The sequence below is a fragment of the Phalaenopsis equestris genome, unplaced genomic scaffold (assembly GCF_001263595.1).
Source record: "Phalaenopsis equestris unplaced genomic scaffold, ASM126359v1 Scaffold000422, whole genome shotgun sequence".
In the NCBI taxonomy this organism is placed as follows: domain Eukaryota; kingdom Viridiplantae; phylum Streptophyta; class Magnoliopsida; order Asparagales; family Orchidaceae; genus Phalaenopsis; species Phalaenopsis equestris.
This window is the reverse complement of record NW_018164863.1, coordinates 529,633-556,460: the sequence shown is the minus strand read 5'-3', so window position 1 is coordinate 556,460 and position 26,828 is coordinate 529,633. Positions and strand designations below refer to the sequence as shown.

Sequence of the window (26,828 nt, the reverse complement as noted above, 5' to 3'; positions counted from 1 at the left end):
ATTTAATTATTTAACTAAAAATCAAAGATAGATACAATAACATACTTGCATGCTTTATTTCTTTAGAAGAAATGGTTAATAATGTTGCAATATTTCTTATTTATAATTATTGTGTGTTCGAGATTAGTGGCGTCAAAGTGATATTTTTAGCATTGGATGAATAACAGTTGCACACATGAACAATAAAAAAGTAGAGGGAGGAGACACCGAGATTGGCTAACCCCAATCAAAGTAATTCACTACATGATTGTAAATGCATGGGTCCAAACTTCTCTTGAATTGGAAAAGATGGAGTTATAATACCGATAATTACATTTGTATAATAGTAGTTTAGATATAATAGCCATAATTGAGCTACATCAAATGTGACTCTTGGATGTAATAACAATAGTTAACCACATGGGTTAATAACCAGTTGCTATGAAGGTAATAGTTACCCGTAAGGCTGTAGTCGTTAGTTGTAATAGTGACAGTTGGCCACAAAGGTCATAGCGAGAAGTTATACTAGTAACTAGTTATAGAGAATGTAGTTGGTGCTATATTAGTTGGTGTCTCTTGGGCTTACTATTTTATACTAGAGACAATACTTATCAGTATACAACATAATTGAACTACAACAAACTTGACTCTTTGTTGTAATAGCAATAGTTATCCACAAATGTTATAATTGGTTGCTATAAAGATAGTAGTTGCCCGTAAAAGTTGTACTGAGAAGTTATAGTGGTTCCTAGTCATAGAGAACGTAGTTGGTGCTACAACAGTTTTTGTTTCTCGGGCTTACTATTTTATACTAGAGACAACACTTATCGGTATACGACATATAAAAAAAAATTATGAATTTTGGAAATTTTGTCAGCTTTTAATACAACTATCATAAGAAGTTGTCATTGGGAATTATTGTCAAATTGATGTTATTCATTTATACTATATTCAAGATATATTATTATGTTGTAATTGAGATACATCATTCTATCATATTTAGAATACATCATTACTTCACTAGACATCTTCATGTATCTCTTATTTTGGATTCTCTAACACAAGAATAACATTGTTACATTATAACCCATTTTTCTACTTGACAACCACTCCTATGAAGTGATTATATTGTTGGAGTTCTTCAAGGATATAATATTTTGAAATATCTTATTTAAGAAACATTAATATTATCACTAATTTCCCTACTTGACAGCACACTCTTATCTAGTGACTATTTTGTTGAAGTTTTTCAAAAATTTAATATAAAAATGATTATTTGATAAATGCATCAATACCACAAATATAAAAAAATAAAAAATATTTTTTGAAAATGTTTTGAATAAGGCTCAAAGTTTGATTATCTATCCATCAAATGTGATGTGGTATAATTGTTGGCTTATGCCAGATTGTCTTGGCACTTTATCCATTATATCATAATTGCTATGATAACTCTTAGTGGTAGCTTTTAGATTAAAATTCTCTGTATCTATCTTATAATATATTATATTAAAACAATTGTGATTGTATTATCCTCTATCACTCGTCATGTGCTACAATAAAAAAATTTGAATGCATTTTATTGTATATATTTTTTGTTCTTTTAGGATGTAGGGTCCCACATTGTTTGTGAGTGCATACATCTCGATAAAGATCTTGTTTTTAAGGAATGCAGACAAAAGAGATAATAAATGTGATGACTGAGATATTATCTCTGGTTTGATCAATGTAGCTTGAACTTCAGCAAACCCAAATAAATGGCTAAAAGGAGATCTATTGGGCTATGATGTTTCTTCTAGAGGGGGAGAGAGGGAGAGAGAGAGAGAGAGATTCTTGAGAAGTTTTAAAGATAAAAAATATACTTCTTTCTTACTCCCTTGGTTATATTTTTGTTTATAAATTTATATAAAAAATATTAGAGAGATTCTTGAGAAGTTTTAAAGATAAAAAATATGCTTTTTTCTTACTCCCTTGGTTATATTTATGTTTATAAATTTATATAAAAAATATTATTTATTTTTTTTTAAATTAAAATATACTTTTTATTTATAAATTTATGACATCAAAATGTATTAATATAATTATTAAATTTTAAGTATCAGTACATAAATTTTTTAAAAAATAGAGAAAATAAAAAGGAGAAAAAAGAATGTTTTAAGGAGGAGGACCCTCTTCTCATCCGATCGGTCCCTTTCCAAGGTAATTAATTTTTGTTCGGTTTCCCTTCCGCCTCCTATATGTTGATTAAGTTTTTGAACTTCGAGCTTTTAATCCTCTGCAGATCGAAGCTTTTCTCATCGATGTTCTGGAGATTTTCCTTTGGTTTGTTACTCTAAGGGTTGCTGGTCCTTGTTCCAATAGAAAAAATTAAACCGTGAGTTTTTTTAGTTTACTTTGTTTGATTGCTGTTGGATATTTTTTTGACGTTTATATGGCGAGCCTTGGCGATCCCATTGATGATTTAGCTGCTGGTCAATGTTAGGATTTCCTTTAAATTTGTGTAATTTATTATTATTATCATTTATCTTGACTTTTTCCCGCTTCTCTGGTTCTCGGTAAGATAAAAATGTTGGGAATCAAATGAAATATGCGTTATGGATCATTTGATTGTTCTATCCATTCAGATAGGAGTTTAGTTTGATAAGAGAAGTTATTTTGATTAGCTCATGGAGTGGAAAAGAGGGAGTTTAAAATTACAGGTGAAACATTTTTTGCTGTTTGCGTGCTAGCTGACAACAATTAATGATAAAAATCAGATAAGGGCATGCATATAGATCAAATTTCCATTAATTATATATGCGAATCAGGTAGCAAGAAAAGACAGGAGAATGAAGCTGAAATTATGTGCCCTTGGTTTTATTAGATGGGAGAAACAGAGCATGTTATGCATTTATTTCCTTGTCTTCTTTTTGAATTAAAGGAAGATTTACCCAGGAAGTTATTTCATTTATTTTAGTTAAATCAATCAGACGTGTTTATTTCACAAATATTTCTAATTGTTAAATTGGAATGTTGTCATCCGAGCTAAAACAAAATGTGCTATTTTATTTAAAGTTTTCTTCTCTTTTTGAATGGATTTTGCATTACAAATAAGATGGGGTTTTTATTTGATAAACGATTCTGTACCTTCCAAGTTACCCGAACAAGTCTTTGACAATGTACCCCATGCTCGGCTGGTTGTGTTAATCAAATTATCCTATGATCTTGATCCAGATTCAACAAATTGCTTGACTTAAAAAAGCTCAGTATGTGTGAAGGTTGAAATTATCCAAAGCTATATGTCTCCTAAAGTGACATCTCGTCAAGCTATTTAGAGGAAATTCTACTCTTCTCCAAGATTCAACAACCGAAGTCACCAATTCATCTAAACTTTTCTCATAAATATTTCAAGAATTTATTCACAATTACTTACTTATCAATTAGGATTTCTTGCCGGAACTCGCTTAGAATTATCACCAATAAGGTCTCGTAACTTCTACGCAAGTCAAACAAATGGAAGATTGCTTGACAAGGATGATCTAGGAGATCCTTGAGTGATACCCATGAGCTAATCCTCACATCGAGCCTCCATAAGATCATTGATTTACTAGCTCTTTTATTTGTTGTCGTCAACATAGCCTTAGAGCCATTGCATCTACTCTAGTTAGTGATTTAGTGATGAAACATAGCTCCTTAAAAAGAGTGCTTTTGGAATACCTCTTCCTCATGGGCCCATGGAGCATTGATCTTAGCTTATGGGTGCATTTTTTTGGGTAGAAATCTCTTAGGCTCAGATTCTTCTCAAATTGAAAGTACACTATCTTATTGTGGAGGAAATCAACTCATATTGATCATATTGCTTGTTTTGAGTTGGCCATTTTCTTCATGGCATTATTTTGCCCAGTGTTGCTTACTTTTAACCTTAAGGAGGCTCCACCATGAAGGTCTTCACGACATCCTCTAGGGAGTATTTATTCATACTTAGACCTATAGTGACTATTCATAACTAAATTTGCTAACGTCAACTGATAATTGAAGAATTCACAGACTCTCTAGATTATGAGGCAATATTTAAAATTACTTCAGAATTCTGTAGTTCCTTTTAAATGTTAAGTATTTGATATATGGGATTTGGAGGCAACTATAGCCCAAGCTACTTGCACGTTTGATACCGGAGCTCACTTAAACCACAATAGGAAAAACAAATATTATTACTAAAACTCAAATATGAACTTACAAATAATTAATTGGAACAGGAAATAACAACAATCACGACACCAGAAATCGAAAATAGACAACACAAACACTCAATGAGGGTGGATCCCGGGATGGTGGTAGTGGTTGGTGAAGGTTTGAAAGGTGGCAAAGGGGAGGATAAGATGGTTGGCAAGCAAAATACAACAAGACAACGATTTTTTCGGGGCCGAACAACAAGTAGACAACCGGGGGACGATGCGTTTCTGGGTTGATGACATCAAGGGGAAGGGTGGAAGCGGCGATGGCTGTGACGAGGATGTGGTTGGAAGCTGGTTAGCGCCTGGTCAGCTGGTGGGGAAGGCTGTGAGGAATGTTGGTAAGGGCGGTAGTCGATTTGGCAGTATCACTATTGATATGAGAAGTTGAAAAACTTATTCATATTGAAACAATTGTAGGAATTCAACTCTGTTGATCTTGAGTATCATCTTGAGACGACGTTAATAGAGGTGCAATAAAATGAGCCTGCCCCAAATTCCTGATTTATATTGTGGGGATTCATATCAGTTATTCTCATAGGAGCTGGTGTTGAAGCATCTAGGGAAGTTAGCCTAAAGCGAATTTAATTGGGAAGGGGTACATGATACCTCAACTTCTTTAGGGTCATAGTGCCAATCATAAATTATTATATTGGCAACCTCTTCTTTGACATGAGAGGTTCCCTAAATATTATCTTTAACATGTCTTTGACCAACAAGATCTTGATATTTTTAAGTTGGTGCCTTTTGTTGAGAACCTTTATGTTGTTAGGGTGAACATAGAAAAAATAAAGCTATGATTACATTGTCAATCATTTTTGGGAAATGAGATCAACAATTCAATGCAATAATTGACTTCTTAATGGTTGATGCCCCCAATGATCTGCAATGCCATATTTGATCGTTTACTTTTCAATGTTTTCAAAGTAAGTACCTTCAACCTGTCATATAACAATTGTATTTCTTATAGGAGTGCACAATATCGTTTTATGTAGAAATTTGTTTCAGTTTTAAGGATATTGCTTGGAAGTGGTTGGGAGCATGTATTATAGAGGACATTTACTCTCGCTCTCTTAAGCAATCAAAGAATTCATCATCATTGAAGACGATCTAACTCGCACTCCCTAGGTTACCACATCTTTCGATCCATAATACAAGAAAGAACACCCAAAATTCTCCAAAAAAAAGGTTTTTTAATGTTCTATTTCAGGGATTTTGGGAGTTGACATAAATGTGCATGTCATCCCCCTCGATGTCGACAAGTTGAAGATGATTAAGCGAAAAAATTCACCAAACTGTCGTGGCTTTGGTCTACTGCAAAGTCCACAAGCTATTATAGTTTAGCTTTGTTGTATGATTATGGTACCTAGATCACATTTCTAACTTCATAAGAAAAAAATCAAATGGGAATTGAAGAATTGGCTAAACTTGGTTTTGCCCAAATGATATGCATCCTGTGACTGCTAGAAGATGCCTTTAACATTATTATAAATTGTACATTTGAAATGTCATGTTATTCAACCTTAAAAAAATTACGATGACTTGCTATCAATGATGGAATACATTTTCAAAGATAAAAAAGGTTAACATATTGAAGTATCTATTGATGATTTACTTATCAGAAGTGAAACTTCATCACAAAACATCTTACATCTTCTGGTGATGTTTGCAACTCCCAAGAAATATGATAACATCACAATTCTCTAAAGTGTATTTTTGGAATTAGTTCGAAAACTTTTTTGGGCATCTCACTTCTAAAGGCTAAAAAAGCCCAAACAAAGTTAGAGTGTTTATGAAGATGTTCCCTCCCTCCAAATGCAACTGCTTTTTAACTTTTCCAAGTAAGCTAATTCTCTTCAAGATTTGAGAATTTAAGCCTTTTTTTTGTGATAGAAAATAGTCATAAGACAAGTTGCAAAACACTGCGCAAGTGATTTCCGTGAGAAGAAACTTTGCCTTGGGTATCTAAATTTTCATAGAGTAGATGACAATTCTACAGTTGGTCCTCAAGTTGGCTTTACATCATCAAAGTGCAATTTGGTTCTAGCGCATGCCAACAACAAGCTCACATTGGCAAAGATTTAACAAAGAGTGCAGTGAAGTTGAAGTGAAAAGATTATAGGAAATTGTATGTTTGGAAGATTTTGAGGTATTTAAATTGAAGTAGAGACTAGAGAAAATTTACTCTTGAACATCGAGATTTATTCTCTTACTGTTATTTTCCTAAAAAAATCAGTGATTATGTGAATTATGAAATTTGAAGGAATTAAAATTACTAACAAATGAACTTGTGATGCTTATCCTAAAAATCTCAAGGAACTCGTCTTCGGTAATTCAAAATTTTTTGAGCAAGGTTTGATCTTAAAATCAACATTTCATTATTCTATTGGTAGCTGACCAACCTTCCAAGGTGGAAATTCAAATGTTAGACATAGATCAAAATAATAATAAAAAATGAATTTTCCCTAGATCTCAACTTAGAGCATGAGTTTCATTAAGACACAACATATGAACTTAAGGGAGTTAATATTAAATTTTTGAAGTGCTCAATTTATATCTGATTGACATTATATTTTATAGATTATCAACAATTCATTTGACTTTTCATGAGGCAACATTTCTTATTTCATTAATTAGAAGTTATATTGTTTTTTGCCATTTAAAAATTTATATTTCTTTCAAACCACATAGTCAAGGGGTACATCAAATTCTTAATATCTAATACACTAAAAACTAATGTCTTAGAACTTGAACCCTTTTTTGTGACAATATCTGCAATCAGATAGGGTGATATATCTGTTATGGGTGTTGAGTCTTAGAGATGGTCATCCCTCTAAAAATATGCTCAGTATCAGGTGAGGCCCATCTGAGGCGTCAATTTGTTCAATAAAGATGCATAAAGGATAAATGATTGAGCAAGACTTGGAGCAACATTCAAATATATACTACATATGTTCAAATTTTAAATAGAAATGATTCTAATATTTAGCTTTATAAAATAACATAGTTTGAGGATTTCATATTTAGAGGTTTAGGATTTATATATGGGTCCACTAAAGTAGGATTTTCTTAGAGAAATAATTTAAATGTCGCAAAAGCAGAAGACCAACTCGGTCATTTTTTATCTTAATTAGTATATCTATTTTGATATTCTTCATTTTTATTATCACTTAGATGATAAACAAAGAATCATAATTTGTTAAGGTATCATATAATTAACCATTGTCATTCCATCTTCACCAAAAACTTTTGATGTCTCACTTATATTTGTTAGAACACTTGATTTGAGATTCCTTTGAATGGATGAATTTATTATTCCATATCATGATATTGCTAATGGTTGTCTCTTTTTGATTCTTAGACTCTTCACTATATTCTCACGCTTGACTATACTTCTCCTTGAAAAATTCATTCCACTTCCTGGAATTTTTTTAACTTAAGCTATTGATTGAGATTTCAAACTATTTATGACAGCTGGCAATTCAAAAATCTTTCAATTTGAAATCGCCGATCCCATTGAACAATTTAAGATGTTGTTGAGTTTTATTTCCTTGGATAATAATGATCTCAAGGGATGTTTTTTTTAAAATAAGTTGTTATTTAACTTCTGAGGCACCATCTTAGGATCTTAACGCCATACTTTTTCATCCTCAATGGAATTGATTAAGTTTTTAAAACTATATTTAGTTTTTATCTAGCCTTATTTCCTTGGAGAATAATGATCAAAACAGATGTGTTTTTCTCGACGAAGTTGTCATTTAATGCTGGAGACACCCTCTTAACATATTTACTTCCAACTTTCTCATCCTCAATTGATTTGATCAAATTTTGTAACTTTCTTTTTCAAAATGCTGAACTGCTTTGATTTTTGTGTGGAGCTTGTAAAACAATTTTCTATGACATCCATCCGATAAAAAGCTTAGTTGCCATCTCTATGAGCGTGCTTGTACTGTTTCCATATGAAGATCACCAACATTGAGTTCAACAAGTTGCTTGTGAAGCAGACTTGAGTAAATTGTAGGGCTGAGATCCTAAGTAGCTTCCCTCAACTCAAATGTCTATAATAGAGCGTTTAATGTTATAGTGAATTTGCATTCCTTAAAAGTTTTTTATTCTGACAGAAAGCAAATCTCTTCTCTCCTTTAGAATAACTATATTGAAAATTATAGGGAGAATGAACAAGTTGTTTCTTGCATTTCCTCTTAGGACTATTCATGTTGGTCATTGTTCTTGTTCACACCGTATTCACTGCAACTTCATGTAAAACAATACAAACTGTAGAAAAGATACTGTCTTCATTACTTTGTTGCGCTCAGCTTGATAGCCTTTCCTCCAAAGGCAAGGGGTACAGCATGAGGAATAGTTATAGTCACAAACATAATAGGATTAGTTGGGACAACATCATATGCAAGCAATAGCAATTTTTTTTGCGACAGTCTTGCTTCAACTCTACTTTCTGAAGATTTCTCTTTGGAGGGAATATTTACTATCATTGGATAAATCAAAATAGTCATCTCACATACTAGTTAATGTCAAGTATCAACAGTTTTATGGGTACTTGTAGAAATTATCCCTCCTACAAAATAGATAATATTCACAAGAATCAAATTTCAAAAAGAAAAAATGTTTAATGTTAAGCGAATGTACTCCAACCTTTCAATATCAGCTTCAATGCATGCTTGTTTGTTTTTTCAACCATGTACTGGCGATATTCTAATACATAATTCTTCATCTCGACAAAATTGGTTATTATCGACCACAAGGAGCACATGTGGGGATGACTTATACTTCAATAAGTTTTTCCAGTCTTGTTATAATCTGCCATCCCTTGATTCACTTCATCATATGCAAGCAATAGCAATTTTTTTTGTGCAACAATCTTGCTTCAACTCCCCTTGCTCTTCAATGATTTCTCTTTGGAGGGAATCTTTTCCATCGTCGGGTTCATAAAATAAATCACCCATAGTAGGGTCATGTCTCACATACTGGCTAATATCAAGTATGAACAGTTTTAAAGGAATGACCCCTCCTACAAAATAGATAAGATTCACAAGAATTTAAATTTCAAAAAGAAAAAAATGCTTAATGTAAAGTGAATGCTCTCAACTTTTCAATTGTAGCTTCAATGCTTGCATGATCATTTTTCAACCACGTACTGGCGACATTCTAATAAATGATTCTTCATCTCTACAAAATTGATCATTGTCGACCACAGGAGCACATGTGGGGATGACTTTTACTTCAAAAAGTTTTGTCAGCTTTGTTATAATGTGCCATCCCTTTACCGGTTTCATGAACAAAAAAAAAATCACTTTCTAACCCTTCGTTTTATTGTATAGGCTCAGAATCTTGGTATATTTGGAAGAAAATAAAATGCATCCTTCCTTGAAGGCATTTATGCTGAATATATACATTGCCTCATGCTCCTAAACAAAGGCAATGAAGGAGAATATGCTAGCAATGGAATTCAACATAATATTTGTTAGGATCAAACCATAAAAATTAAGGATATCCATAATTTCCATACATACATGAACTCATAGTTCGAGGTGAGACTAATCATGATATAAGCACTACTTATCATCATAATACAAGTTGGAATACTCATTTGCCTCTGTATCTCTAATTGCGTAGTCTTTATCATATTTAAATATAACCTTATCGAAGAGCTTTATATCGCGCTGAGTTATAAATGAAGTAAAATTTAAATTCGCCCTTACAAAGGCATCATAACTCTTGATTAATGCAAGCACATGAGAACAAAATATTGGGAAAAGAATTTCTTTAGTCATGCAGACCATATTTATAGAAAAATCTCAAATTCATTAAATCATTTTGGTCGCATCCATGGGCCACTTGTCACTTTAAACCTTGAATAAAAAATCCAAAAGCGATATGTTTTTTATTAGTAATTGAAGATAATTTTATCATTTTGAGAAGTTAAATGATGTACTATCCTTTGATCTAGTCAAACATTAGAAAAGCACTGACTTTTTCTTAAAGCAGATAACTTCAAATAATGAGCAAATTCATGTAATATGGCCAATGACAAAAATAATAGAACAACAAAGTAAGATCTAAACTTAAAATTTATTTTTATAGTAGATAGAAGCAACTAGATAAGAAGATATATTCTTATTAAGTTACAGAGATTACAACAAATTACATGAATGAAGAAATGGAAAAACTTAGAAATGAAGTTCTCATGAGTTTCTTTTATGCTAGGCACATCTAAATGGTGAATTCTCTTAAGGTTGTTTTGAAGAAGCAGTCATATTTCCAAACTCATCTTGCAAAGGCATCTCAATTCCTACAAACAAAAACGGGCTGTTGGATTCAAACTAGTCTCTTGAGAAATCAAATGACATCAAATAAACTTTCTACCCATTAGGATCCTGTGTGATTGAGAAGATTCAGTATGTTTCTTCATCAAGATGATTTCCATCAATCTTCTTTTGCATTTATCTAGCCATCAAACAAAATGGTAGGGTGACTAATCGATACTTCTCTGTTTGCCAAGGTTTTTTCTTATTACCTGCTTAATAATTCTCGTCTTCTGGCCTCTGCATGAGCTTAAATGGAAGTTACAATATTCTTCAACATGAAAATATCAACTTGTAATTCTTCAATTCTCCCAGTTGAGATTGCTTCTCCAATCTCATCCCCTAGGTTAACAAAAGAAGAGCTAGCTGCCTTAGAAATTTTGACAGTATGTTCCCAGATTCACTAGTTGCCATTAGCGACAACTCTTAAAGCTTGATCTTGATCATTAACATGACTAGAAGTATCCATTTCCCTCGACTTGAATATTCTTTAATAATTCATCTCTTAGGGTGACTTCTTTACTGACAAATTCACTAACATTTCTCTTAGAAATTCAATCCGTGACAATGCTTTTTTACTTATATTTTTTTTCAATGTCTTGAGTCTTTTGGCTGAACCTTTTGTAAAGTCACATATGGAATAGAACTCTTGAAATCTAGATAATAAATAAATTGCTTGAGAATCAATGAGTTGTCTTGAGGTTCTTCAATTTTTTACTCCGGAAACCATGACAAATTGGGTGCTGATTAATTGTCATCCCTTAGTTGTTCCCAGAAGTACGCTTATTGAAAATCGAATGGCAGCATCTCCAGTTCCAGTACAGGGTAACTTGGCCTCTTTAGCTATAGCCTATAGGGGCAACAATATTCTTTGAAGCAATATTCTCAACAACGCCTCAAACAACCTTCTTATTGACTTTTTTCACAATAAGATTTCAAGATTAATCTATTTTAGTTTAGAGAGACTAGTAGTAGCCTCAGGACCCTTGGTTAATTGCATGGTGTTGAACAATGACCGCTTTAGTCTCCTTTGTTGCCTGTATCTATATGTTTTATTAAGATGCGGCTTTCAGTAACGTTTTTTTCATATAATTTTCATGTTTACGAGACTTCCTTTTCATCATTTTTAAAGTGCATGCCAATAATTTTTTGCCCCAGAGCTTTAGTCAAGCTTTTTCATCTTGGCAGATCATAAATAACTATGACATATGCAAAGAAAGATGAACAAATGCCAGAGAACCTTGAAAAAAAATTGATAGGGAAATATTTATAGTCTCATTTGATGTTGATGTGTCTGATATGAATAACTAAATCTATGTGATTAACACATTCAATGGCAACACATTCAATGTGCCAATCCGCTGAAGCTAAGTTAGATTTTAAAATTTTGTTCTCTTATTCTTTTCAACTTCTTAAAAATAGACCAGAGAATCATTCCAATATTAGTATAGGTCAAGCTATTAAGCTATCTTATGAACTTGAACAGGGTTTAACAAGCCACCAGTTTTAAAATAACTTGATACTTGCCAACTTAAAGTTGCCCAAAATTATAATTCACCTAAAGTCTCTTCTCATTACGTCACCCAGATAAGGTTCTACTTATCTCCAGAGTCTTACAAATTGGAGTCACCAACTCACCTCTCATGAAGATTTTGACTACTCGTTCAGTAGTACGCGCTGGACAATCAAGAGCTAAAACTCAATCAGGGTTCTTGGTAGCTGAATTCACCTTTAGAATTCGTCCCCTTGAAGTCACTCTCAATTGGCACTAGAAGTTGCCCGATTCCTAGACAACTATCAGCCAATCAGATCTGTCCATTCCACAACGTGCTTCATTAAGATTTTCTACATAAAATTCCTTATATTTTTTAAGCACTACTGACCGTTACCATAAACATATCAATAGGAGGTCATAGTTTGAGGTCTTTATACAATCTTGTCTCATCGGTCTTTTACTCTATTCTGAAGTATAAGAAGCTCCCAGGGCTTCCTTCTCTCCTCTTCCCATGGTTGCTTGAATCATGATTGATAGAAAGGTGCTGGTATCGCTGAAGGAAAAAAATAGATTCAACAAACAAGGGTAGCATGAAACAAGGCAATTTCCGCATAAATTTTAATGTTATTCAGAGGAATTTGAGGTGTATTTATTCATTTATTTTTGTCTGCAGGTATGGAAATTGTTGATGAGAGAATATCATGTTGCACTGCTTAGAGGGGTTCAAGCACTTTTTTGCTGTGCTATTGAAGTGCTGTGATATTGATTTGCAAAAGCAGGCTAAGGGCTTACAAGATCCTGAGATTTTAGCGAGAGAGACAGTGTGTATGTTGCGTAACAAGCCTCCAGATTCTAATTTACTAATAAAATAATAATAGATTGATTATGAAGAAAAAAATTACCCTCTCTTTCTAAGTTGTTACAAGTATTGAATAGAGCCTATAGGTAATATATCTGACCCTAATTTTTTTTCCTTGTGTTTTCTGCAGTCAGTGTAAGCGAAATAGAAGCACTTTATGAGCTCTTTAAAAAGATTAGCAGTGCTGTTATTGATGATGGATTGATCAACAAGGTAATAATCTTTCTTTAATTCAAAATATTCATCCTACTGCATTCTGGAACTATGTTAATTAACTTTGTTTTAATAATTAAATTATATTGGCTCAAGTAAATAAAATGAAATGCATATTCAATTTAATGCCGTTTTATTCGTACTGTTTAACTGGCATATTTATTTTAGATATAGGACATTCAATAACATATAGGGAGCAATGTTATCTTTAACTAATGTGTCCCTGCCATGTTATCTTATTAATCTTATCATGGCTAAAATATTATTTTTCTTTTTTTCTTTCTTTTTTACTGCAGGAAGAGTTTCAACTAGCTCTTTTCAAAACCATTAAAAAAGAGAGTTTGTTTGCTGATCGGGTATTTCAAAATTTTCCGGCTGGTTGAATTTAATTTACAAACTTACCAATAATTGCATGAATTACTGGGAAGTTTTTTATGTTATAAGCACATCAGTAGTTGCATGAGTTACTGGACTTCAACTTTAATTTTTTTATTTTTCATACTTAAGTGTGTGAGTTTGGCTGTTTAGATTGTTATTTGTAAATAATGAGTTTTGAGTTGTTGCAGCATTTTGTCTTAATTTTTATTTGAGATCATGGTTTTGTGTTGTAGAAAGATCCTCCTTTCAAATTTAGGGATATGGCGTCTATCAACCTCACATAGACCCTGCTGGTGGGATCATTAGGCATTAAGCTGGCCCTTTTTTTTCCTTTCTATTGCTTCATTGACTGTTTGAGATAATATCGCAGTAGTTCGATATCCCATCCCTGTACTGAATAAAATGAAGGGCTGTCCCAATAATTCAATGCCACCCTACTCGTAAATCAACCATGACAGCAGTAGTAGATTGTGATACAGCTTTTGATGGGAAAATCTTTCTTTTTCATAATTACCATAACATAATAGTCCCCGTTTTTCTTTTCTGTGGCAAATTTCATGGGGATGCATGTTATATTGCATTGTTCTTTAAATTACATCCTAAGTTAGATAATGAATGCTACTTATTGTTTTTGATGATTTTCTTTGAATTGAGTTTTACTTGATTTCTCAAGTTTCGAAATGTCAATTTCCCTAGAGATTTTTTAGGAGGCCTAGAGATTAGATAGACCTCTATTTGTTTGATTCCTGGGACAAGCATGTAGTAATGACATTGATAATCAGTAATTTATAGTAGTTGACATATTATAATGTGAAACAAGCTACACTAGAGGGGTTCATGGTAATCCCATTACCATTTTAAAATGCATGACCCTCGGTGGAGCCCGATCCGTGACGAGGGCGTCACATGATTGGGTGGAGGAGAATGTCATGGACAAATAGTCCCACATCGGCTAGGTGTAGAGCCGAAAAACAGTATTTAAGTTTTGGGCTGCCCACCACCCATAAGAGCTCTTTTGGGAGGTGACATAGTGCTTTCTTTCTCCTTCCGGCTCCCTATGTGCTTCTTCTCCTTCTTGTTTCAGTGGGACCCTCGGTGGAGCCGATCCGTGATGAGGGCGTCACGTGCTTGGGTGGAGGAGAATGTCACAGACAAATAGTCCCACATCGGGTAGGTGTAGGGCCGAAAAGCAGTATTTAAGTCCTGGGCTGCCCACCACCCACAAGGGCTCTTTTGGGAGGTGATATATATATATATATGTATGCACACCTTTAAGTTTAGGGGTATTGAGGTATGTAAGCTTCATGCCTGCACACCAAAGCAAGCCTGTGAGTGGGCTAGTTAAATCAATCTTTATTCTCGAGAGAGAGATCATGTTGATCCGAGAAGGAGTGGCTATAAGATGGCCAGCTACCATTCGCATGCAGAATCTTTCAATGTCATAGGCTATAATGGGGCTAGCTGTTATTTGTGTGCAATTTATCTCCACGTCGTAAAAAGATTATAGAAAGAAAGCCCGCTTTTGGCTTCTCTGGCTTGTTCTTCAATATACATGCCCATTGCATTGCTGCACTGGATTATACTAAACCCAATCGAGGTTTGATTTCCTTCTTTTCAAAGGTGGAAGGGGAGGATTCATTAGGAGCACTTAAAGCTTTGGTCAAAAAAGGCCGAGGAAGCCTTGCTAGATTATTGCCTTGGCTCCAACAATAGTCTCATCCCTTTTTCAAAGTTTTTTACGCATTTAAGGCCACCGAATTCTTGCTCATGCATTATGCCTTCTTGCATAGCTAAAGGTCATGGTGCTTGCTATATGAGAATTTGGTGTTGTAATAGGGAGGTTATCACTTTTTCTTGGTACTTTACATGCTTTTTGTGCATAAATTTTATGACACGATGAAAGTCATATTTAACCTTGATGCTTTTTACAAAGCCAAACATGACCTTCTTGATGCGGCTGGTTGATCTTACTCTCATTTATCCTCTTTTCTGGAGAGATGCATAAGTGGCAATAAAAATTTCAGTAAAATCCATGCGTTAATGAATGCTATTTTGCATTCTGTGTCCATTATGAAAGTGTTGTTGAAATGAAAACTGGACAGCATTGATATAAACAAAATGATCATTCTTAATGAGCTAAATAAAAAAAGATTTTTTAGATCATGAAATTTTGAGGTAAAATGAACGGTAATTATTTACAAAGTTAATCTTTCATGATTTTTTTTTTGTTTTTTATCATCATTTTTTATACTGAAATTGAGATTGCTAGTCATGGGGGAAGTTGAGGACACATCTTTCTCCCAACAAAGTTGGAATGAAAATGCAGTTAAATTGGCTCAAAATTGTTAAAGTGCTTCTTTTTGAACTAACTCTCTATCCTAAGCACTTACGTCCTTCTGCATGTCCACTCATGTCCATTGCTGGTCTTGCTAAATAATTCCTTAAAAGATCCTGGGAATTTTTCTCAAGAAAGCATACATATCTTATTTCGGTCAGTGATGAACCAAAATTCTATAAAGTTTACGGTTAAAGTATTGACAAATTTAACCTCATTGTCCATTTAGATTCGGTGACGTTATGACTTTGCCAAACCTATCAGTTGATTCGGTGACATTTTAGACAATATCTAGTTATATTAGCTGACAAATTTGTCTTGATTGAGTATTTTTTGGACAAAAACTCTTTGATTTTTCTAGAATTACCAAAATGTTGTAGAATTATGAAAAACATATAATTTAGATTTGGACCTGGAGAACAATTGAAGTACCCCTAATAAACTAAGGAAGGCTTATTGACAATGAATCTTGTGGTGTTGACCCTCTCATAAAAACTCAAATTCACATAAAAATTGACCAAACCCTGACATGCAGTTACATGGTTGTTGACTGGTGCTGTCTTTTTCCTCTTTCCAAAAAAATCACTTCAATCACCCATGGAGCCATAATTACATTGATCTGGACCTTCATCTGGATGATGTATACAGTTGTTTAATGAGATTATCATCTACTTCACCATGGAACGAAAGAGTTGCCATCACAATTTTATAGAAAGGATTCACCTCCTTGATTGTGGGTATGTGACACTAACACCGAGACCGCTTTAGGGTTTATAGAAAATGTTTGAGATTGAATTTAGCGGCGAGGTGCTGTAAAAAGTCTTAAGGAAGAGAATATGTGAAGTTTGTGAGCTTTGGAGGACAAAAGGATAATGTTGGCTGCTCTCTAGAAGGAAAGACAGTAGAAAAGGCAGCCAATCGGTGAAGTCGACAAGCACGATCACCAAGGGAGATCCATTGCCTAGTTTCAGACAAGCTATGGACACACCAATTGCATGAGGAAAAGGACCCAACACTCATTTAGGGTTGAAACCAAAGAAACAATCTCTAAATAACATAAATCAAGGAAAAAGTCTATTTAAAATGTTTTCAAGCAAATAACCCAAATTCAATTTCAAATAATATAAAAATGAGGCCCATAAGTGCTAGCAGCAACCAACATGCGGGAAAATTCTGCGATTAAATTTCCACAGGACGGGATTCCATCCCGATCCCAATCCCGCATATGCGCAGATCGCGGGAACCTATCTCGCGCACTCTCCTTTGGTAGGAGAGGCTTAGCCTTAGAAATATTTGAATCATTTTAGACACATAATACTTAAATCTATGAAATCTAGACATGCATCATCTTTTAAAAATAATGGTTGATTACTATTGATATTAGACACTTTATATTTGTACATCATATATTAAATATGTGTTTTATTAATTTTAAATCTTCTATAACTTTGTCTTGTTTTAATTCCTACTTATTTTATTAGATATCTCACCAATTAGAAGCATGTCATTTAGAAAAGATTATACCAAGGCATTTCATTTTGAATAACTTTGTAAGCTTCTCCATAACGATTATAAAAGATATGGACTCAATATTAATCCTTGATGTAATCCAATTGTAAATAATACATCTTTGGTCGCTTTATAACTGTTATTAATATTGCTATATTATGCATATATTTCATAATTTCAATATATCTTTGGTACACGACTTTTACTTTTAATGTACATCAAATGTATTCTCATGATATCATCAGATCATATGGCATCTTAAGTTTATAAAATTCATATGTTGATCCTTTCTTGATGTTTTATACTTTTTCATTATTTTTTTGATGCAGTAATCAGTTCCATAATAAATTATTTTGAATATAGCCAAATTGATTTTCTGAAATTAATCTAATTTCAAAGTCTGGTTCATTAATCTCTCCATAACTTCATTGTACGATTGATAAGTTTATTTTATTTATATATCTCTCAAAATTGGCCATGCCTTTATTTTTAATGTTGGTACAAAATGTTTTCCAATCATTTAGCATGTTTTTAGTCGTCAAATTTCTATTGATAAGATGCCAACCAAACTATCTCAACATTCTCTTATAATTTTTAAAATATCAATAGATATGTCATATGGATCAAAAGTTTTACCTTTATACATATTTTTAGAGCAATCTCTGCATAATTTTCTTGCACCGCTTTATGATTTAGCTCATTTTTTGTTTATTATGCTATTCCAAAATTTCTTTCTTAATATAGTATTTTCATCTTTCTTTGATTTTTTTCATTATTAAATAAGATTCAATTATCATTGATTTTATTGTATTTAACCAAAATTTTAGATTTGTTATCTCTTGCTTTGGCCTTTTTTAATTTAGTGACCAACTTTATAAGTATAGGTGTCAATTCAGGTTCGCAGGTGACCCAAAATTGATCCAACTTGAAATAGCTTACCTGATATTAAACAGGTTAGAGAGGTTAACCCGAACCAGACCCGTCTTTAACTCATTGACCGGAACTTGACTCGTATAACTTGTTTAACATAAGATATAACAGCTATTTGGGTTAAATTCGTGGTCAATTTTGGGTTAATAGGTTAGTTTTGGGTCAATTTCAGGTCTGCAGTTCAACCCGATCCCAACTCAAAATTTAGACGGGTTAGGAGTAGTATTTAATTTTTGTTGCTCTGTGTAACATTCTATACCTCATCTACCTCCAAGTATTCTACCCAATGCACAATCAATTTGTAGATTTTTTTGAACTTTCTGAGATAATTTGCTTAATAGAACCGACCCTCTTATCTTACTAGAGATTTAACCTCAAAAGATAATTTTTATTGTTTTCATTTATCAACATCCTTATTTGATGTTTTAACAATTTATTACCTTTTATATCTCATAGCTTTTCTAGAGCAAATCTATCTTTTGATTGTTTTATATGCTCTTTTTATTTGCTTCTATAACTACTCTATTTTGCTTAGTCAAAATTTCTTATGAAATTATTTTATAATCCTATAGATGGATTATATATATATATATAAAGAGATTATTTGTAATTTAGTAGCTCTACATTTGAGAGTGATTAAGTAAACGGATAAATTTTTTGTGCACTATTGCAAGATCATATGATTAGGAGAGTAGATTATCCATGATAGGGTTAGTGTTGCTCCTGTGACGAACAAAATTAGAGAAAGTTATCTTAGATGGTTTGGTCACATTAAGCGTCGACCATCTGATGGATCCGATTAGGAGAGTAGATGTTTTAGATTCGCCATATGTTAAGAAAGGCAGAGGTAGACCTAGGAAGGCTTGGGCTTATTGTATAAAAAATGATCTTAATTTATTAAAACTAAATGAAAGGGGTTAAGGCTTTGTTGTTGTTATTGTTCTATTGCAAGATCATATGCTTTCACAATTTTTGTTATAGCTTCTCTCATGTTATAGCTTTTCTGATTATAATTTTATCTCCTATTATACCCACATGCACTCTCTCATATCTAAGATGTTCTAAAAACTTGATGTTCATAAAGGGCTTGCACTCAACTTGATAATTGTTTATATTCACTCATTCATTAGCAGAATGATTTGAGGTTGAACAAGATTATTCAGCTTGTTTACTTAATGAATGGAATGCGAGCAAGATCATGCTCATTTATGCTGTTTAGGGAAATAAAAAAGTCAAAATTATGGAAATTGTATATTTACGTTTTTTAATCTTGAAGGATATTTTATTTTGTAAAATTTCCAACTTTATTTCATGCGAATGGAGCCATAATTGAAAATATTGTTGATTGATTTGATGTTCATTTTCTAAGCTTTATCCTAATAGCATGATCCTTCTATCAACAGCTCTTTTTGTCTCAGTAATTTTATTTTTAAACTCCATCCACTATGATTTTATTCCCAGTTCTATTGTTAATCTTTCCAACATACAATAACTTATAATCTTCTTTATATTTATTAATTTTTCATTTCAACTTATAATCTTCATTTATATTTATTGATGTCTCTTTATGTTCATATACCCTTTTTTAGAATAAGTAATTTTAGATTAAATAACTATTTGGGTTTCTCTACAGTATTCACCCTGATTGACCTCTTTTCTTGGCGACTAGTTGGACATTGTAAATGACATCTTATTAATCAACTTTATTGAAATAAATCTCTATCCCTTATAGCTTGATTTACTAACATCATTCTAGAGTTCCTAGAAGGTGTGATGGAGCACCAAAAGGCGTTAGGGAAGTTGTAGATGGAGTAATAGGTGTGGGAGGTTGGATGGCGTTTGAAAATCGGCATTAGTGACGGTTGGACAGCAACCTGAAAGTAAGAAAAATTGCACTTTCCAGTTGTAAACAACGTAGAATAGGGTTTAGGCATTCAACGGTCATCCCGTTGAAAACAACGAGCAAGCTACATCTAAAATTCTGGATAGCAATATTCAGAGAGAAACTCTCAAATTCATAAATTCAATGAAAACTGAAGTCCCAACCAACCAAAACCCCAAATATATAAAAGCTCCCTAATAAGGAACCTAAATTAGAAAATAAAGAAAAAAAATAGAATTAAGGAATAAACAAAAATAGTTGATAAAGGAAACGCCCAGTTCGGCGTGATCAATCCCACAACGTAGTAATCCGGCCTGAGAGTTGTGGTCTCGCTGCGATCACGCATCTTGCGTTACTTTCCCCGGGTAGGAGAGGCTTTGCCCTCGTATCCGAAAACATCCAGGCCCTCGTTGTATGCACGATAAATCAAGAACATTAAAAGGTGTAAAAATATTGAAGTCTCCCGGTAGGTCAATCTTCTAAGTGTTGTCATTAATTTTCTTAACAATCTTAAATGGGCCGTTGGCTCTAGGCTTGAGCTTTCCAAATGAATCTATAGGAGATTACTCCTTCAGTCTAATCCATATCATGTGGCCTTCCTTGAAACCTATAACCTTCCTGAACTTGTTAGCTTGCTTATGATACTTAGTGTTTTGCTTGACTATTTGTAAGGTCTGAATGCCATTGAATAGATCCTCAACATCAGTGCTAAGCTCAATACCGGGTAGTATTGGGACTAATTACCTTGCTGATTTCTTGTTGTTATCGACATTAGCATCTCAAGAATTCTACTATTGAATGACTACTATACAAGTTTCTTTTCATGCAAATCTTGTACTAATTTTAATTTGATTTTTTGGAGGGGGGTACAAAACTTTGTAGTTAAACCTTAGTAATAGTGGAGTTCTGATATTTAGTTCATGTTATGTGGTTCTTTCTTTTTGGGCTTTCCAAATAACAAATCTCTGCCTACGTTTTTATTTTTTTTTTTACTTTGTATGATAAAAAATTTAGAAAGATAACTTTGACAATATTTCATCCTACTTGTTCATTGAAATGCTTTTAACATGTAATAATGGCATCATATGAGAAACCTAATCTTTTGTCATCAATTAGAGACTCCAATGGCCACTGAAATTGTTCAAGTATTGGAACTTTGACTCCTTATCTGGATGCCTTTACTTGAATGGTTTGTTTTGGATTGATTTTGCTTACATCAGCTCGACCCAAACCAATCACTCTCTTGCTTGCATGGGCTTTTACCCATGCGAGGAGGAAAGCAGACAATAGTGGCATAAGTTGCCTTCTACTTTGGTTGTTGAAAGGCCTACAAACTAATTCCTACAACATTGGCTATTGGCAAAAAGCACCTCTTTTATGATAGGGTACTCTCATTTGTTCTTAGAAAATTTCTAAAAGTTCAAATCTTTTTTGAATTGCTACAATCACTATGTACCTCCTTGTGAACCTTTTGTCTTTAAATGTTTCTCTTGACGTGAGAAGCCAGTCATTCTTTGTGAACCTAATATTATCGAAGAGGTTACAAATTGCCCCAAAACATTTTCCATCATTCCACACATGATTATTCACATGATTTTTTCACAATTTTCAACAATGATAGTCAGAGTGGCTCAAAATTTGCCAACCATTTGCCCTACCTTGGTCTTGTACAGTTTGGCAAGAGCAGATCAAGTATGCCTATCCATTCAGATTCTGCACAACCTTAGATGGAAAGGTGAGGGATTACCTCAATACTTTTTGGATAACTATGTACTAATTTGAATATTACAAGTCTTCCGGTTATTTTGTTTGGGATTTTCCTCTTGTTAGAACTCTCTTTGCCAGATTTTCACTCTATCTCAAAGTTTCTTCAGGTTCGATGCTAATCTCATCAAGAAGAATTCAATCGATGCAAACACCAATGACTATGGTTGGCGACTTCTTACTCTTTGACTTACTACTCGTTCGACTTCATGCTCTAAAGACCAATTGGTCTCCTTTGCACTTTAGTAACTTCTTTTGTTGACTACTCATCATTCCTTTTTTTGAAAATAAAACTTGTATTTCTTGTTGGTTGATCCTCCCCTTGGTTTCTTGTCATTATTAACAACAAAAATTCTTGAGCCAGTATCAAATGACATTTACTAGATTAACCCCTTTTATAAATCTCATGTTACCATGGAAAGGGGATGAAATCTTGTACTTGACTTCTACTTATAGCTCAAATTTTTATTTTTAGTTAGGCCCCATTATCTTTTCCCTATTGAGTATTTCACGTTACAAATTTTTGTCCCTTGTTTGTATGAGAGTTTAATAATTTTAGACCCAAGACGATCATAAAGTGTTAACACTATTCCCAATTTGTTAAAATATTTCAAATGCACATTAAGTAGCATTTATTAAATCGTTGACACAAGTCTAATGATAATAATATCATAATGAACAAAAAAGGTTTAGCGAAGTTACTGAGTCCAAGATTGTCTTGATAAAAATCCAACCATTTTCTTCACTTCCATACCTAACAATTTCTCTTTGCAAAAGAATATACCTGATGTTTTTCAGTTGTTCACACCCTTTTTTTTTCAGGTTTTCGACTTGTTTGATACAAAACATCATGGGATTCTAGGATTCGAAGAATTTGCTCGTGCTCTCTCTGTTTTTCATCCTAATGCTCCAATCGATGATAAGATTCAATGTGAGTTTTACGTTTTTGTTCATTAGATTAATCATGACAACTTGGTTCAAAATTTTGTCAATGAGATTTGAAAGTGTGGCTTAATATCACTTTATTTTTTTATTTTTGCTTTTTAGAAATCATGAGAAAGTTGATGTTTATATTTGTAAAACCTTGTTTCCTGAATAGTTTTTGTTTTCGAGATGAGTGCAACACATTTAGATCACTTAGTAAAAATCCAATTTAGTTATGGTACATTTACACGCATACCACACAATTCTTATTCTTTTACATGTCTAAACACCTAAACTTTCAAATTTACATGCATAGCAGTAAAATAATTATCATCACATCAAATTATCACTATTATTAACTTTTTAAAAGTGAAATACATTTTTTCATGCATAAGTTTATTACACCAAAGTGCTATTAATGCAAATATCAAATTTTGGTTGTTAGATAGGTAAATACATAAGCATAGTGTGGGGCATGTATTGAAATTTTGCATTATTTATTTATTTATTTTTAGTTTGAACGCTAGAATTAATAGCCTTAAAAGTTTGACGAGGCAGTGACTCAGCCAACTTTTTTGGCAATATCATTCTTATGAATCTCCTTTTGGAGTGCAAAACCTCAATCCGGATGTAGAAAGACCAAGTTGATCCTTAATTTGGAATTATAGTTTTCATTCTCCATGTTCATTACCATCTGAAAGAAAGTCGATATCTTTTTTTTTTTGTCAGTCTCAACTGTCTCACCTTGCTAAATTGCGCTTCTCCAGGTTTTAATCAATGCTCTAAATTTTTTAAATCTGCTATATCATGAATGTTAATATCAATTTTGAAAAAAAAAAGCTTTTCTATAATGCAAATTGTGTCTTGATACTTTTTCATGTTTTTGGCTTTTCTTTTATTAATTTATGGTTTTGTTTCATTTCATTTTATTCCCACTTCAATTTGGATCACTATTTTGAATTGCAGTTTCTTTTCAGTTGTATGATCTCAAGCAACAAGGTTTCATAGAGAGACAGGAGGTAATTTTGCTATTTTGAAACATAAGTCCATTAATCCAAATTCAATGGTGTAAAGTTCTTTAAAAGTAAATAAAAGTAAATTGTTTGCAATGAAATATTATTAAACCTGACAAGTTGGAGCTCGTTTATGTTTAACAAGTAAACACTAAATGAGCATCGTAATTGAATCTACTACATTAAGCTGCCAAAGAGCCAAATTTCTTTTTTATCAAAATTTTCAACGATGTAAAATATGATTTGTTATGTAGTTAAGATCTTTTATATACTACTCGAGAAAATATTCAATTCTTTGGGTTATTTTATATGATTATAGTAACCGATTGTGTTTCGATGAACAGGTTAAGCAAATGGTTGTGGCTACTCTTTCTGAGTCGGGCATGAATCTCTCTGATGAAGTTATAGAAAGCATAATTGACAAGGTTTGCTTACTGTAATCACGTTATAATTTTTAGGTTTAATCCAAATGATATTAATATGCCTGTTTTCTTATTCGCATTAATAATTTTCACTGGTTGATTCTCAAATTAGATCGCAGTTTATTCTTCATTTCGATTTAATTGACCGTGTAGCACTACATGTTCCAGAATTATATGATGTGGAATTTGATCTAGCTAGTCAAAATATATAAGTGCGTGTGATTGCTCATTAAGTTTTTTTTTTAATGTGAACTTTTATATTATATTTTTTAATAAGGAAATGCCTCATTTTAGCAAGACTCCTTATCCTGCTGGCTGAGAGCTTAAGCTTCTTATCTTCAAAACCTTGCATATACGGTATTCTTGCATTTGCGATGTTGAATAAAAAGGCTTGTTTTAATTGATATTATATTGACATTAATTTGATATAAAAGAAATGTTTGGATTAAAGATAATCATTGAAATAACATTATAAGATGAGCAGATCAATAGTCCGTGTAGATGTATCTATGTAGTGTTACTTATTTACAAATATTATAATTTTATTGTTGCAAATTTCATAGACTCACCTATATATGTATAACAGTGTGCGCGTGCGCGCGCGATCTAAATTTGCTTACAAATAATATAGCAAATGTAAATTAATGACACAAGCCTAAATTATAAAAATTAAACATGTGCTTTTTAAAAAAAAAAAATTATTATTTATTTTAATTTTAAAAATATTATTAATTTGAACTTATCAATGGAAATATAAATGTCTTAAAAAGATAAATGAATGTTGGTGAAATTGCTTATGTTTACAAAAACTTGTGGATTTTTTAAAAATTATAGATCGAGGACTGCAAAATCTAAATAATTGAAATTTAGTATATATTTAAAAAAATATAATATGTTTTTTTGCCTTAAAATTAATAATAATCATTAGTAATTTTAAGCTTATCTATAAAAATTTAAATATGCCTTAAAATGCCGAAATGAATATATGTCAAATTGATTACCTTTATAAATATATGTAAATTTTTCATTCGTGAAGTATTAGATATATGACTAAAATTTTCAGGTCTAAAATGGATGAATGGGCATGATTTCTTCTGGGCAAATGCATCAAGCATCTTTCTTAATAATATAGCATTTTATGTGACATAATCCTAGTGGAATTCTTGCCATACCTTTTTTTGGTTTTGTTTTAGGCTATTTTCTTTTTGATGTAAATAAATATGGTTTGATCACATACAAAACTGATGCCATAGAATCTTTAGCATTTCACTAGTTGAATTTTGAAGGGTCACACAGAAATTTTCACCAGCGGCATTTTGACATCTCTGCTGAAAGACACCTCTTAAATTCTGATATCTTCATTACAACGTGAGGATGGGCTCGTATTATTATTAGAAATTGTCGTAGAATAGCTTAGAGTTTTTAATTTCCTTCTTTCTAATTCAACAATCAATGTCGGGACCATACCTTATTCTATTCGTTATAAAGATGTTTACAAGAGTTATTCAAATTGAGCTGTCTTTATGCATATATATGTGCAAATGACATAATTCTAACTAGTCCATTGTAATACATGAAAATTAAAACATCGATTTTTTTTTTTTTGTTGAAAATAGTTGTTTTAGGATTAATAGAAAAAGGCTATGTATTTATATGCAATGTTATTGACTAGGATACTCAATATTATTAGAAGATATCTATCTGCGTGTGTGTGTGTATTCCTCTGGAATTTTTTGTGGTAAGAGGATATCATGGTTGCATAAGCTTAAATTTTATAAAAGCGCTATTAGGACTGCAATGTTGTGAGAATTTGAATATTTGATCATTAAAGGCCATTGATGGCTAAGTTGAAATTGATATAAATGAGAATGTTATGATAATTATGTATAAAAACTAGGTATGATAAATTAATAAATATATTATCAGAAGAAAAATTATAATGCTATCTATTAAAGTTAGTGTGTTTGAAAATAAACTTAGTTGATTTAAACCTGTATGATAAAGAGCAAAACATACACTTATCATGCCAGTTGATAAAATTGGTGTTTAAAGTATTAGGAAAGAAAATGGATAGAACTTAAAGTTACATTGGTAGAAGTTGTTCACAATGATTTGTGAAGAATAGTTTTAGAACTTAATGTAAAACTCAGCATGAGCGAATGGAAAATGAGAATTAATAATGCCAACTCCGAATGGTTGCGAAAAGGCTGGCCATGGTGATGATTTTGTGATATCAAAATCATCAATAGCACAAAGTTGAGTACCTACTAGATGCTAATTGGTTCAAGTATTTTTCATACAGTCGTGTAAGATTGGCTTTATAAGCTAATCAGGATTTTGTTTTACCATTTATATATTTTTCAGTTTAAGGATTTTATGCATCAATCCTGTTTATAATTATTAACATATCCTTTTGATGGTCTCTTGTGCGTAACCGTGGCCTGTTGGAGGGCAGCTTCGGCGTAAGTCCCCTCTGCCCCGAGTTCGAATCCCAGCTTCGTCGAATTAGCGCATATGGGGGATCGGCATTTATGGGACAGGATGATACATGTGCGCTATATTTCGATTTCTTTAATATATATATATATATATAT

At 32.5% G+C, this 26,828-nt stretch overlaps 1 protein-coding gene across 2 annotated transcripts in view; it reads left to right on the top strand.

The window, feature by feature from the left end:
- Positions 1-2,102: 2,102 nt before the first annotated feature.
- LOC110027306 (calcineurin B-like protein 3) overlaps positions 2,103-26,828 on the top strand; it is a 25,916-nt gene continuing 1,190 nt past the window's right edge. The window contains exons 1-8 of one of the 2 annotated variants that reach the window (XM_020728672.1): positions 2,103-2,175; positions 2,258-2,350; positions 12,679-12,830; positions 12,995-13,077; positions 13,374-13,433; positions 22,698-22,806; positions 23,766-23,818; positions 24,157-24,237. In XM_020728672.1, the coding sequence (XP_020584331.1) occupies positions 12,707-12,830; positions 12,995-13,077; positions 13,374-13,433; positions 22,698-22,806; positions 23,766-23,818; positions 24,157-24,237 (510 nt within the window). In that variant the 5' untranslated portion in view covers positions 2,103-2,175; positions 2,258-2,350; positions 12,679-12,706. The remainder of the gene's footprint in view (positions 2,176-2,257; positions 2,351-12,678; positions 12,831-12,994; positions 13,078-13,373; positions 13,434-22,697; positions 22,807-23,765; positions 23,819-24,156; positions 24,238-26,828) is intronic. The other variant, XM_020728673.1, reaches the window with a different exon arrangement.